This window comes from Eucyclogobius newberryi, unplaced genomic scaffold, assembly GCF_026437365.1.
Source record: "Eucyclogobius newberryi isolate DKJ021-1_F unplaced genomic scaffold, fEucNew1.0.hap1 SCAF_5, whole genome shotgun sequence".
Taxonomy (NCBI): Eukaryota; Metazoa; Chordata; class Actinopteri; order Gobiiformes; family Gobiidae; genus Eucyclogobius; species Eucyclogobius newberryi.
In genome coordinates, this window is record NW_027316167.1 from 19,402,286 (window position 1) to 19,416,657 (window position 14,372).

Below are 14,372 nucleotides of genomic sequence, written 5' to 3' on the forward strand. Positions count from 1 at the left end.
GCCAATGTCAAATTTATTTATGAATCACATTTAAAACAACCTCAGCTGACTAAAGTGCTGTACAGGCTGTAAGACATCATAGTAAATAATGAAAAAAACACATTTAATAACATTAATAAAATATATATTTTATAAATATAAAAGATGATCTGATCTTCACTCAATTAAAAGACAAAAAATAAATAAATGTGTTTTTAGTTTTAATCTTTTCCACACACTGAGCAGAGCGGAGATGAAGGGGCAGGCTGTTCTACAGTTTAGGGGCCACTGAAAAGGCTTGATCTCATTTGAAAACAACCAGTTGAATATTAAAATGGATTCTGAAAGCAACTGGGAGCAGGAGTGATGTACAGGAAACGGGAAATAGCATTCATGTTTTCCAAGTTTCTACTCAATCAAATAATACTAGAATATATTGTCTAAATAAAATGAATAGTTGTCGATCAAAAACAATAGCACAGTTTTGTGTTAATGATGCACCCCCATGAAAGGGCTTAACACTGTTTAATGCGGGGACGATGCATATCTTTTGGCAGCTGAACTGACTTAAAGCTCTGACTTAAAGCTCTGTCCCAGTTTATTTAGTAGTGATAGGACAAATATTGACACAGTCAGAGTTTAAGTTTGTATTCAATTATTGAGGAAAAATAGAATCAAGCATATATATGTCTAATTCACTCTCAGACAGCGTGGAACATGCAGTGTTTTTCAGACTGATCTGTGATATATATATATATATATATATATATATATATATATATATATATATATATATATATATATATATGCACAATGAGAAACCATCATGACAAAACTACTTAAAGGTGAACGTGGATCATGTAAATTGATTATTTCCTTTTGTTTCGTTTTCCGTGTTGTTGTGTCATGGAAAAGGGAAAATTTGCAGTTTGTGACCAGACTGAAGAGGATCCCTGAAAACTGCAGTTCTCTTTATCAGTAATTCTCCTGTGACTGTTGTTAACCAACAGACACACTACTGTAGCTCAGACTGAAACATGAAAATGAAAAATAAGTCCTCATGTGAAAAGAGCCACAACAGGGCCCTTTAAACCATTCCTCAACAGTTGCTCCAATTGGAAATTGGGATAAATTATGTTGAGAGTAAAATTTTGTTTTGCTGAAAGCAGAATCATTTTTGGAGAGAATCTCTAACAAAACTAAACAAGAGGGGCTTTAGGGATCGGCAAAGCAAACAGGAGAGAAATAAGAACTCCAACTGCAGACAAACTTTCCCACTGTGTCAGTGAAGAGACTCTCACTGATAGTCATAGTACATGGTCCAATTAGGTTCATTATGTCATCACGTTTTAATAACTTTCAGATTCTTATAGTCAGACCTGTATTATTGTGTTGAAATGAATCTTGGTGCTGTCTGTGATTTCTGACCACTGCATGAGGGAAAATAATGCTATATGGTCAAAAGGTACAGGGAGCAAATAGGGAACAAATAAGGGATCAAGATCCGTACACATGCTTGCTGGATTGTGAACTATACTATGGGGTATACCAATTTTGTCATACCTGGGAAACCACTCTGAAGCTCCAAAATCTGTTTAAATCAGCTGAGCTGATGTCGTAGCAGGGCCCCCGTTTTTTTGCACAGAAAGTGAACATGCGACCGTCTTGGCCTGTGTTACATGTCATGTCATATCAGCAGCACAACAATAAGAGAACAAGAATAGAACAATAGGGCAGGTGGGAGGACGAGGAGAGGACACGGAGGGAGGACGAGGAGCAGGGAGGACGAGGAGCGGACACGGAGGGAGGACGAGGAGCAGGGAGGACGAGGAGCGAACACGGAGGGAGGATGAGGATCGAACACTGAGGAAGGACGAGGAGCAAACACGGAGGGAGGACGAGGAGCAAACACGGAGGGAGGACGAGGAGCAAACACGGAGGGAGGACGAGGAGCAAACACAGAGGGAGGACGGGGAGAGGACATGGAGGTAGAACAGACCTGCACTGCTCTCCTCTGTCCTCTGTGTTTGTTATGTAAAGAGTTGGACTCCCTGGATGTTATCCATCCATCTTCTTCCGCTTATCCGGGGCCGGGTTGCGGGGGCAGCAGTCTAAGCAGGGACTCAGGAGGCATTCGGAACAGATGCCCGAGCCACCTCAGCTGGCTCCTCTGGACGTGGAGGAGCAGCGGCACTACTCCGAGCTCCCCCCGTGTGACTGAGCTCCTCACCTTATCTCTAAGGGAGCTCCCAGCCACCCGGCGGAGGAAACTCGTTTCGACCGCTTGTATCCGCGATCACGTTCTTTCGGTCATTACCCAAAGCTCATGACCACAGGTGAGGGTAGGAACGTAGACCGACCGGTAAATCGAGAGCTTTGCCTTTCGGCTCAGCTCCCTCTTTACCACAACGGTCCGATGCAGCGACTGCGTCACTGCAGCCGCTGCACCGATCCGCCTGTCGATCTCACGCTCCATCCTTCCCTCACTCGTGAACAAGACCCCGAGATACTTGAACTCCTCCACTTGGGGCAAGGACTCCCCACCCACCCGGAGAAGAAAAGTCAAATTTTTCCGGTTGAGAACCATGGCCTTGGATTTGGAGGTGCTGATTCTCATCCCAGCCGCTTCACACTCGGCTGCAAACCGTCCCAGTGCATGTTGCAGGTCCGGGGTTGATGGAGCCATCAGTAATCCCCAAACCGGACAACCTCTGACCCCTGACTGCGCCTAGAAATTTGGTCCATAAAAACTATAAACAGAACTGGTGACAAAGGGCAGCCCTGGCGGAGTCCAACAAGCACTGGGAACAGGTCTGACTTACTGGCCTGCTCCGGTCATACAGGGACATCCCTGGATGTTATTGTGCCCCCAAATCAGTACTTTCCACTGCACCATGCCGTGCCCCTCCCAACACTTTGCCTCCCCTGATAAGCGCTCTAAAGAATGACTGATTGAATTTTGTAATATTATTCTGCACAACCAACAGTGTGAGGAAGTAAAAAGGCTGAAACAATTGCGCGAGTGCCGAGACTCTTGTGTATGGACCCGGCCATTCACTGCTCAAGCTGACATGCGAGAGGCGGGGTGCGAGTTTTGGCTTGTTTGGGCCCTTGTCTATAGCTAGAACGGGCCCTGCGTCACAGCAACATCACGCGACACTTGCAGCTGAAACACGTTGAGGTACAGTATGTGACACGATAATCAGGGCTGACTATAGGAATCTCAAAGTTATTGAATCATTGCATGCTGGAAGACAAATGGCTTGCAGTGACAACCCTTAAAGCAAAGGTCTTGACTTCAAGTTCTCTCTTTCTTTAGTAAAGTTTCTTGCAGACTTCTTGATCCTTTGATCCTGTTTTGACAGGCAGTTAGCAGTACAGAAATCTCAAGACCCTAAAAACACATTTCAGAACTTCAGGGGTCACGCCATTGGTGACTCTGTGTCACCAAACCTCTCCTTTTTATTTTGAAATCCTCTAAATACAGTACAATAATATAAATGTAGCACACCAGTAATACGCAAAAGATCTAGTGTACATCTTGTGAATTATCAAAGGACAAATTTCAACAATTATAGGCATTTTGCTAATTTAACTAATTTATTCTCTTCATCCTGATTTTGCCCAGAGTCTGAATAATCGTTGTATTTCAATAACTTCTTGATTTATTAGACTTACCACCCAGACTGTCCCCTGCTTGCTTTCCTCTCCACAGTCTCTAAACGCTGACAGACGAATCAGACTTGTAATAAATCCAAGATTGTTTATAAGGGCCACTCTGGCATTAATTTCATTTTTATTTTGCAAAGAACACTAAAGCTCCTTTACTTTATTCACTCTCCATCAGGGGCCGTGCTCTCTGTTCTGATTTATACACGCTTGTCTTTGCACATTGAAAAACACACGAACCCGTAAGGCAGCAAGCTCAAACTCATCCTCAAATTAACATATAATTCTGTCTGTGGAAGTAAATGCAATTCTTCAGCAGCAACGTGTAGAAAAGCAAGAAAAAGTTGAAAGACTCAGGTTAACAAATGGCCTTAACAGCTCCAACTTTGTGACAGTGCTACATGCTATGAATAAAGCTATTTGTTAGGGTAGCTCTACCTTAACAAATAGCTTTATTCATAGCAAATGTTTTAGATGTTCTTGTCCCTTTAGGTCTTACATGTTGGTTGAATTATTCACTTATTTGGAGCTTTTTATCCGTTCAAATCCAATATTATTTTAAACTATTTAAATCCATCCATCAAGATATAAGATGTTTAATAAAGAGAAGATTTAAATGACCAGTCAAATAAATATGAAGCATTTAAATTATATTTCAAATGTAGAATTAAGCGGTTTGAAAGTCTTTTTATTCCATTTCAAATTTAAATAGAAATCATTTGAAATATTCTTTATTTCCAATTAAAATAAATTCAACAATAGGCAGGAATTTATAATACAGAATAAATACATTTTTAAATATCGGTACATTTTAAAAAAAATAATAATTCAGTTGTTCAGTAAAGAGAGAAAATTAAAAGTATATTGTTGTACATTTTGCTATCAGTATAGAGGTTTGTTTTTGCCACATTCTTGTCTCCATGCAGATGTTATTGCCAGGAATGTTCCACAATATGGTATTAAAGCTAATATAGCTCCATAGAAATAAACAGATTAGTTTGTTACAAGATTACAGTTCAGATCCGTGGAGAGGCAAGTCCACTCACAATAAGATTCCATGTTTGACCAATAAAGCCACCTGAAAACGATTGCAATTGTGTGAGTTTAATGCCACACTGAGGAACACTTCAGACAAAGCAACAACATCTCCAGAAAAACATACCGTTACATATTGATGTCAAATGAAAATTGTGGTTGATACGGTGAAATACGTGTTAAACAGTAAAGTAGACATTAATTGGCCCTTTAGCAAAATTGCTTAGCTGCAATTCATGACTTCACACGTCAGCACAACATATGGACAATACATACATCAAGATATGATAGTTACTACTGGTTTTCTTTAACAGTGGAGGGCAGAAGTGACAGCATTGTAGTAAGGTTATTTACTTTGATCAATGCATTAAGCCTGTTCAGTTTCGTAATGTTTAATGGCGGCGTTGTCAGAAGTGCTGTAGTGTCAGAGTGTATCCTCATATTTGTCTGACTCTGTAATAATGCTTAGTGTTGCTGCCTGCAATCAGTGACCCACTCGTTTAGACTTGCCCTGTTATTTGATATGCAACAGTTGTCTTGTGTTCTCCCTGGCTCCCTGACCACCTGATCCTCACCTGCCAGCACACCTGCCTACTCTTTCTACTCTTTAAAGTACCTACGCTGCTCCACTCTGCAATATTCTCACCGCCATAATTTACCACTGAAATATTATGCCTTTTTAAAATCACAAAGAAGTCCTTGACTGTCATGCAGGAATTTTAGGGGAAAAAAGTACTTCTCAGCCATGGCCCCAGCAGCACGTCTCCTACCTGCTGAGGTAATGAGCGCTGTGTTGCAAAAGCATTTACAGAGGAAAATAGAATATCCAATGAACATTTGAAATAGAGCAACGATTCACAAATGTTCCAGACAAGTACCACTTTTGTCGTACTTGCCAAAACTGTGGCTAAAACAAAACCACTAAACTAAACATGCAATGACAAAAATACACAAACTAAACATTACAATTAAACTGATACATAATTCATTCGCTTTTTTAGAAATTCGTGTTACGATGTTGACAGTCTTATTGGAATGCACAAGCGCAAATACGTACAAGCGCAGAGGCAAAACGCTCATGCCATCTATGCAGCGCTGGTTGTCATGCAGAGAAATTACAAAAGATAAAGAGTCGACTCTATCTGTCCTCCGAGCATCACCAGAAATGCTGATTTACTGAGCTGCAGAATCCACTTGACAAGTGGATTTGCTTGCAGCCATCTTGGGAACTGTCATAACCATTTACAGCCAAATCAGCAATTTGTTAATGACTAGCTTTGCGAGGCCTTATGGTCCGCTCAATCAGACAACACAGCAATCCCATAATACTCACTGTCAGAGGTCAATGAGAAGGGATTACTGCTGATAACAATGCTCAGATGTGATGTTGTAAGCTTTAAAACCACATACACCATTTAAACACTGCTTTAAAGGGGCTCTGATGTGCTCATCTGACTTCTGTTTCTATAAGTCAAATTTCAGCTTCTGCACCGAAAATGCTTTTGCTTTCATGGTCAAGTAATCATACACAGCACTGACCTAATCAGGCGCACAAATGCCAATAGACTAAAAGGTGAATGGCGACCGCCTGCCTCCAGGCAACGGAAGCTTTAACAGTGGATTGTTATAATCCAGTATACTTCTGAAATAAAACCGCAACAGAAAAGGCAACAACTTCCATAAGACATTTACAAGAACATTAATAGCATTAGCAAAATAATAGTCTAGTGTGGAAGTAGTGCTGTAATGACACAAACATTTCTGACTCGATTTTGACACTAAAAAATATACTCGATTTTTTAGACAGATTTCGATACGATGACAATTAAAATGCTTTTTTTTTCAAAGTTTTACAAAAAAGACAGACATTCATAACAGAAGATAATACTACTTTATTAAATACAGTGGTCTAATTATAGTTTTGATTAAGCTCAAAGCCATTCAAGGACGGAACGCTATGGTTAAAGCTAGAGATAGATACATAGACAGATAGATACATACTAAATACATGGATTCAGTATTCAGCTGTAGTACAAAATTATTAAAATTTCTATTACAATCATGTCATTGCTGTTCTGAAGAACTGTTTTATTGTATTTGAGCTACTGTGTCCAAGTGATTTCTCTTGTGGATCAATAAAGTTTGTCTGAGTATAATTCTGTAACAAGCTGTGAAAACAACTACAACAGTAAGAAATAGAATAAATGACACAGAATCTGCACCACTATCATCTAACAATGTAGGATGTAAAATGTCATCTTTTTTAATATAATATTTGGTAATCAAGACCAGTCTAAAATGTATTCAAATAGTTTGAATAGCACTCAGAGCTCAGACTATTGGAAACTTGACACCCATACTTGAGAAGGGGAGTAATGTACGTCTGTGGGCGAGTGTGAACTTGCTCTGTCCAATGCCTTCAGTAAATCCTCACTGACTGTACTTGGTCCAATTCAGCCAAGTCGTTGCCATGTTGATTGTCCTGGAAACAGAGCTCTGAACTTATCACATAGTAACAGTGTCCATCCAGCTTATTTCTGTCTCAGCTCCTCCAGTGTGGACAGCGCAGCACTGCCCTGGTCACTGCGAGCTTTGTTTAACCTAAGGTGCCTAAGGTGGATTATTGTTATAGGTACGAGACTTGAAGAGTGCTTGACTACAAGGGAAATGCAGGATGCATACCATAATACTGCAACAAGTGCACTCAGGACTTTGCCTGCAGCCCAGTGTCTGTTGATGCCTTTGGCCACTTTAGACAGTGAAAAGACTTCTCTACCTCAAGAAAATGCATTTACAGTATATTTGTTTAGGCAATTTTAACAATGTTATGGATGGATAGAATACTGTATGTGTTTTAATATAGTGTGTGTAAAATTAAAAACTATTTGATAACAATTTAATAGGCAACAGGCATCATAATAACTGCACAATGCATAAACGTTTTTATTCCTAAACGTCATCGTTTATATTTTTATCAGATTAAAGCTTGGGAATGAAACATGGGTAACTTCACGTTACTGGCAGCTGTGCCATGATTCCATAGGGATAGATTAGCAAAAAATAAATAAAATGTAATCAAAATGACTGTGAAAAAAAACCCCAAAAGCTGCTGGGTCACTACTGGTAAATTAATTTATCAATCTATTTCCCGTATCCTGCCGGAACACGTCTGCGTCTGACAGCCGTGGATCACCACTTCCATTGTTTTGGCTTTCCAGTTCAGCTGATATTCTGTTTTGTACAAGGGAAAAAGTAAAGAGGAACGCTTCATGGACTTCCAGATGTGATAACAGTAATGAAAGTTTGTAAAAAGAGGTGCTTTTTGGTGAAGGGAACATCAATGACATAATTTGTAAAACAGGTTGATTTGTGTAAAATGTGTTTTTGTAGAACTATTTTGCTGTGTATTTGAAATAATACAACAAGAATGAATGGTGGCGCTTGTGAAACTTATGGAATAAAGTGAATAAAATCAGAATACTTTTGATTGAACAATCAATTTTGTAGCCTATTATTTATTCAGCATCTTAAAATCTCCATTATTTGGTTTAACATTAGACTAACTAAAAATGGTGATAGTGTTTCTTGAGCTCTACAGAACATACAAATGATGCTACTTTGTTTGTCTGTATTGTGTGATCAGTATAGATCATGTCTGCTGCAGAAACATGAAGCAAAAGCAGAAAAAACTCTGAAGCCGTCACAAAGGATGTTTCATGTGCCATGTTCATCGGATCATAAATGAACAAAAATACTGTCTGTGCGATATGCCTCATGACCTAATGCAATATGACACACTGCATGTAAATACACCATATGCCCTTAGTCCAACTGTAGTCGCTGTCTGGTTTGGTTTTGATTTAACTGTCTACAGTAGTTTTGAGTTTTAAGACCCAGTATAACCCTCTTTTTGGAATGTAGCTTGGTTATTTAAACCTCTACATATGGAAGCATCACCAGGCTTTATGGTCAATGGTAAAACTCTGTGTTGACTCTGGGGATGCATGATTTGCAACTTCTGCTTAAGATATCCAGCCTTTGTAGCTATATTCTATGAACAGGGTCAATAAGCTGTATAATTTGATGGTAGTGGGCAAGTAAAATCACTATTTTTAATATGCTACATTTTATAAAGAAAGTTTAACATTTGTGAGTTTTGAGTGTGAAAACTGGCTCTTGCCCTACACATGGGGATACAAATCCTCACTTTCTCAAATAGGCCAAACCAATCCTTAATCTTCAACACAAATGTCTAATTGTCAAAACTATAATCCTAATCTTGAAACAAATAAAACATGCTTTTATTTCATACTGTGGATACCATGTAATCACATTTTTGAGCCATACAATAGAAAATATCCACTGATAAGTCACTGATGTGGAACTGCCTATTCCCTAGAGACAAATGCACCTGGAAGATGCTCCGCCCCTTTTGAAGAAGGTATTAGGTGCCAAAGTGAAATGGAGACTTCCCTCCAGGAGGAATGTTTACCCAGGCTTAGCACACAGCCCACTGCTTCAAACAGCCTGTGTATGGCTCTCTGTGTGCGCTTCATTTCTGCACCAGCGCTGTGCCAGCCATTTCCAACCCGGACCTGCCCAAAATGACCCCCTACTCCCTCCTTTCCTTCCCCCCTCTGTCCTTAGTGTAAAGACGAGAATAGCTCCTTTAGAAACACACAGTGGAAACAAATTAACTGAGTGTGATCACGCATAAAAGAAACAGTACACTTGAAGTGATGTGAGGGTTGAAATAGGATTTGGAAGAGACAGAAAATTCCAAGCATTCCTACAAGCAAGTGACATTATGTTCCGTGCCAAAACATACTTTTTAATTATCTTAGCCTCTGTGTACAAGTAGGTATTGTCTCCTGCGTGAACATAAATTAATATGACTTAATTCACATGGACTATTGATTAAGATATAAAAAAGGCTTTCGTTTTTGCAAAATGCTCAATATGGTGCAATTACATCCCAGCACAGGGGGAAAAGAGTGTTTTCTTGGAGAATATAAAATGGGACTAAAACAGACCAAAAGACAAATGTCATCTTTATCTCCCTGAAGCAGAAATGTTAGATGATATGAGCCTGACCTCCTCCTTGTGTGAAGATGAAACAGCATAGTTCTGCGTTTATCTTATTCATTCAGACAGTCTTTTCAATGGATTAAAATGACCACCCATTTTAAGAATGAATAAGCATTTTATCAATTGTATAATGGAATAATTTGACTGGTAAACTAATGAACAAGAGAGACACGTTTCCAAAAAGTAACGCAGGGATGAAATCTTTCTACATTTATATTCTACATCAACGTGCCAGGCTCATTAAAGCGACACAGCGGAGGCAGATCATCACTTCACTTCATGTGTGGTTTATACCTTGTATGTGCTGGTTTACCACGTTCTCCAACCGGTCCAGTCTCTCAATAATCCGAAGCGTGTCTCCTCGTTTGTCTCCCTCAAACTTTCTATTCTGCAAAGGCATGGGCACTTTGATGTAAATGTTAGCGATGTAATTAGTAACCCATCCGACATACAGCAGGCAAACGATGTTGGTCATGCCACTCAGGATCACGCATGTGGACACCAAAGTTTTGGTTCTCCTGGTGCAAGCCATGCCGACAGCCCTCCATGCAGGCTGCAGTATCCCGCTTTTCAACCCGAGGAGAGGGCGAGAGTCGCGCGTGATGCGAGCCCCGGGATCTGGCCGCAAGTTATCTCCTCCCCGAGCGCAGAACGAGGCACGGCGGAACTTTCAAAGAAAACAAACGCGTGTCCATCCACAGGTGAAGAGTGCGCGCGTCTGGCTCCGTGGCGCGGCGGTGCACCTCGGATGCGTCCACTCGCGAATGAAGACAAGGGGGAGACACGGGAGATAGAGAGCGTCAAGCGCCAGCCAATGAGAGCAGAGCGCGGACTGACCGACTGCTGCCGCGGCTCCGGGCGACGGCCGCGCGCGCGACTGGATCCAGGGTGCGCACGGGTCACACAGCAAGAGTGAGGCTTAATTTATAAATACACGGTGACTCAAAATTAAGCTTGATTAGTCATTGGTTAAAAGGCTTATGTAAAACCACAAATCATACGTTAAATGTTTTTTTTACAATAGATGTTTTTTTTCAGAGCCACGAGATTATGGTTTGATCAAAGGGGTGAGGAACAAGAAATGCATATACACTGTAAATACTAGGGCTGTTTGTTTGTCAACTATAGAAATACTTTTAGACTCGCCTAAAAATGGGGCGATGTAAACGAGTGAGTATCTCCATGATCTGACCTTGTATTGGATCATTGCACTCATAAGATTACAACTACACTATTTATACAGAAATGAGGAGGAAACAGTGTTTTTGTATGTAAAAGGCAGATTTAAGATAACTCACTCCACGCCTTCTCCTTTTTGCTGTTGTCCTTGATAAATCCTTAGAATGTAAAATAATTGCCTGAATAATATACATTTGGGTCGACCAAAATGCCATCGACCGATTAATCGACTAATCGACTAAAGGTGGAAGCTCTAGTATGGTAAATACGTGGACCTCTGACTAATTTCTTGTGTAAAGTGCTCCCCCAATAGCAGCCTAGTTAGTCAGTCTACAGTATATGCAAAAACTCCCTGTTTCAATCCAATTGTGTCAACATTTTCTGTCTGTTTTGACAGTTTTTTTCATATCAAATTCTCCTGCTGATTATTTGATAATAATAGCCTTTGTCAGCCAATCTGTCAGACAGCTACAGCAGCTCAGCGGGCTCCCGGGGATGAGATTAATAAAATGTTGTATTTTCTTAACTATGGATTATTTTTAAAATGCAATATCAAATGAAGATGGCACGTAATAAGTACATAAGTAATAATATACATTTGAGGGGCTTTGAACAAAGTGAAATTAAATCATGTTTGCAATGGCTCACTATTTCTCCATCAAATGCCTTTATTAAATATTCAAACCCAAACCAAAACTGAGAATCAGAAAATTCTCTTCACATTCAAGGCAAGCACTTATGCAAAGCAGTTATTTATTTAGCTTTTCAAGATGGCGAGTGTTGCCCCATCTAACCTTTTTACTAATAACACTCTTTGTGCTGTAGCTGCTAAAGTTTGGGGCTATGATCAGTGCTGGACCGTGCTACTCATTCATCTCAGCTAACACACCTGCCAAGCCCAAAGAAACTTATTTTCTTCCCATCTGTTTTTTTTATTTTTTTTGCCACTACATGGGTGATAACAAAACGAACTTTTCACCTTAATCCGTCTCCTTAATTCAAGAGTCTACTGAATGGAGTTGCACCCCTTGCAGATAATGGCCTTCGGATGTACCCTTTGATGAAAGAGAAGATGCAGACCTAATTTAGGATTATGCAAATGAACAGGGTTTCAGACATACAACTTTATCATTCACTCAGTCTGCATTTCTCATAATTAGTTGTTGCTTTATCAATCATCCACTTTAGATATTTAAGCTGCACCAAGCTTCGTTACTTTAATTGTTAACTTTAATTTTTAGCTTGTACCTTTTCATATTATATATTGTTTATTCGTTAGTTTTATGCCAGATACTCATAATTTATTCTTTTCCTGGTATAAGAATGGCCCAAAGATTTCTACAGAAAAGTCTAGTGTAGGTACTAGTGGTTTATCTTGGCATGGCGCTGGGTGCAGAGGTGAGGCCCTTCCATGGCATTGTGGTGCTCTTTGTTTTCTCCATTTTTAAATGTAAATTGTATGTCAACATATTCTTACACTCGTGAAGAGCTCTTAAACATCAGAACACTTATACAGATCTATATCCCGGTGGGCAAGACTACAATCCTTTTGGACCAGAACCCCTCTTGCACTGTGATTTCTTTCATACAATTGTACTGTTATTATCCACTGTTTTTTGGTTGAAGCAAATTATGAATCGTGTTCACTTATAATGGCAACAAACCTTTTTCTGATTCTGTCTCGCCTGCAGCACATACAGACTTTGCCAACCTTGAGAGATTGATAGATAAATAATAATAATAATTTATTAATGCTGTTCAGGATGATGGCCCTCGCCACCCACATCTCCGCCTTCGATTTGCATGAAATCTGAGCTGATTTGATGAAGTACTGTTTTACTGAGAAAAAAGTCAAAGTGGTGGAGCCATTTCTATGCAATATGGCAGACTTCCTGTCCCTCATGGGGCAGTGGTCCTAGTGTAAACTCATGTGAATCAATACAACCACCAAAACATTTTTGGGCTGACTTTGTACCTGCCCCTGAGGTGGGTCCCTAAAAATCCCTGAAGTGTGGCCCCAGTTCCTGGAACTGGAATTAAATAATGTGCCATGAACTGAAAAAGGTGCCCACCATTAGTGCGAAAATCCCTAATACAACATTTCTGGGAGGGGGGTACGCCATCTGCTCATCTCTATAGTAGGTTAAACAGTTATGAAAATGTTTTGCATTTTGTTTTTGCTTTATTGTTGAAATGCAGATGAAACGGTGGCATTGCGGTTTGCGTAAAGCACACGAACAGCCTCCTGTACCACTTCTTTTTCTGCTCAAGAGCGCATTTCCTCACATTCTTCTCTCAGCTCCTGCAATAAAACTGCCATGTCCTCCTCCTGAGCTTCTTCGGCCCTCATCTTCTCCAATCCATGGTTCTTCTTCACCAGTGCAGCGTTCTCCTCCTGCTGTTATACAGATACTGTTTTTTAGGTTATTAAGTCTTCAATTAAAGTTTGTACTGCCAATATATTTTCAAATCATTATCAAATTAAAATATCTTGGTTGGCACAATTCTGAACTGCTTAATTAAAAATGAATGAGTGTAAACAGCAATGGCCTCAATGAAATTCTGTATATCCATCCATTTTCTACCACTTGTTCCCTTTCGGGGTCGCGGGTGACTATCCCAGTGACTTCGGGCCTTAGGCGGGGTACACCCTGGACAGTGGCCAACTTGTCGCAGGGCCAACACAGAGACATTACAGACAGTTCACGCTTACATTCATTCACTAGGGCCAATTTAGAGTCACCAATTTTGCCTAACACATGCATGTCTTTGGACGGTGGGAGGAAGCTGGAGAGAACCCACGGTAACACGGAGAACATGCAAACTCCACCCAGAGAGATCATGTGATGTTGGTCTGGAATCGAACCCATGATTTCCTTCTTGGGAGGCAAGAGCGCTAACCGCCTTTGCCACCGTGCACCAATTCAGTATACATGATTTACTAATTATAGATTTAAATGTATTTCAAATGAACTGGGCTAGTTTAATTATCATGCAGGAGGCTAAAAAATAATCTAGAACTCAAATTAACCTTCATGCTGTGTTATAATATGTATTTTATCACACAAGGTAAACTTCAAAAGGGGGAGCCTACAAAGTGAAATGTGGCGTAAAACACAAGGGTGCCTCGGCGTAAGTAAAGTGCCCCCGAGCTGAAAGATTTGAGAATTACTGCTCTGGATGTGGCACGTCAAGTCTGACCTAATTTAGACCAAAAACATAGGACTAGATTGTTTTAATTAACACGCAGTCAAAGTGGCAGCAGGATTTAGATCAAAGAAGGCTGACTTCCTGTGTATCATAGGGCGGAGCTCCAATGTAATGTTAGACTTGTTTCATGGAGCTCTACCACTGTTGTGGACAAAATGTTTCACGTACCATCTCCCATAGGGTCCCAGTTCTAGGTGGCGCTGTTGAGTCGG

At 40.2% G+C, this 14,372-nt stretch overlaps 1 protein-coding gene across 1 annotated transcript in view; it reads right to left on the minus strand.

The window, feature by feature from the left end:
- galnt18b (UDP-N-acetyl-alpha-D-galactosamine:polypeptide N-acetylgalactosaminyltransferase 18b) overlaps nt 1–10,450 on the minus strand; it is an 81,596-nt gene extending 71,146 nt beyond the window's left edge. The window contains exon 1 of the mRNA XM_072464770.1: nt 10,066–10,450. Coding sequence (XP_072320871.1) covers nt 10,066–10,303 — 238 coding nt within the window. The 5' untranslated portion in view covers nt 10,304–10,450. The remainder of the gene's footprint in view (nt 1–10,065) is intronic.
- Between the last annotated feature and the right edge of the window lie 3,922 nt (nt 10,451–14,372).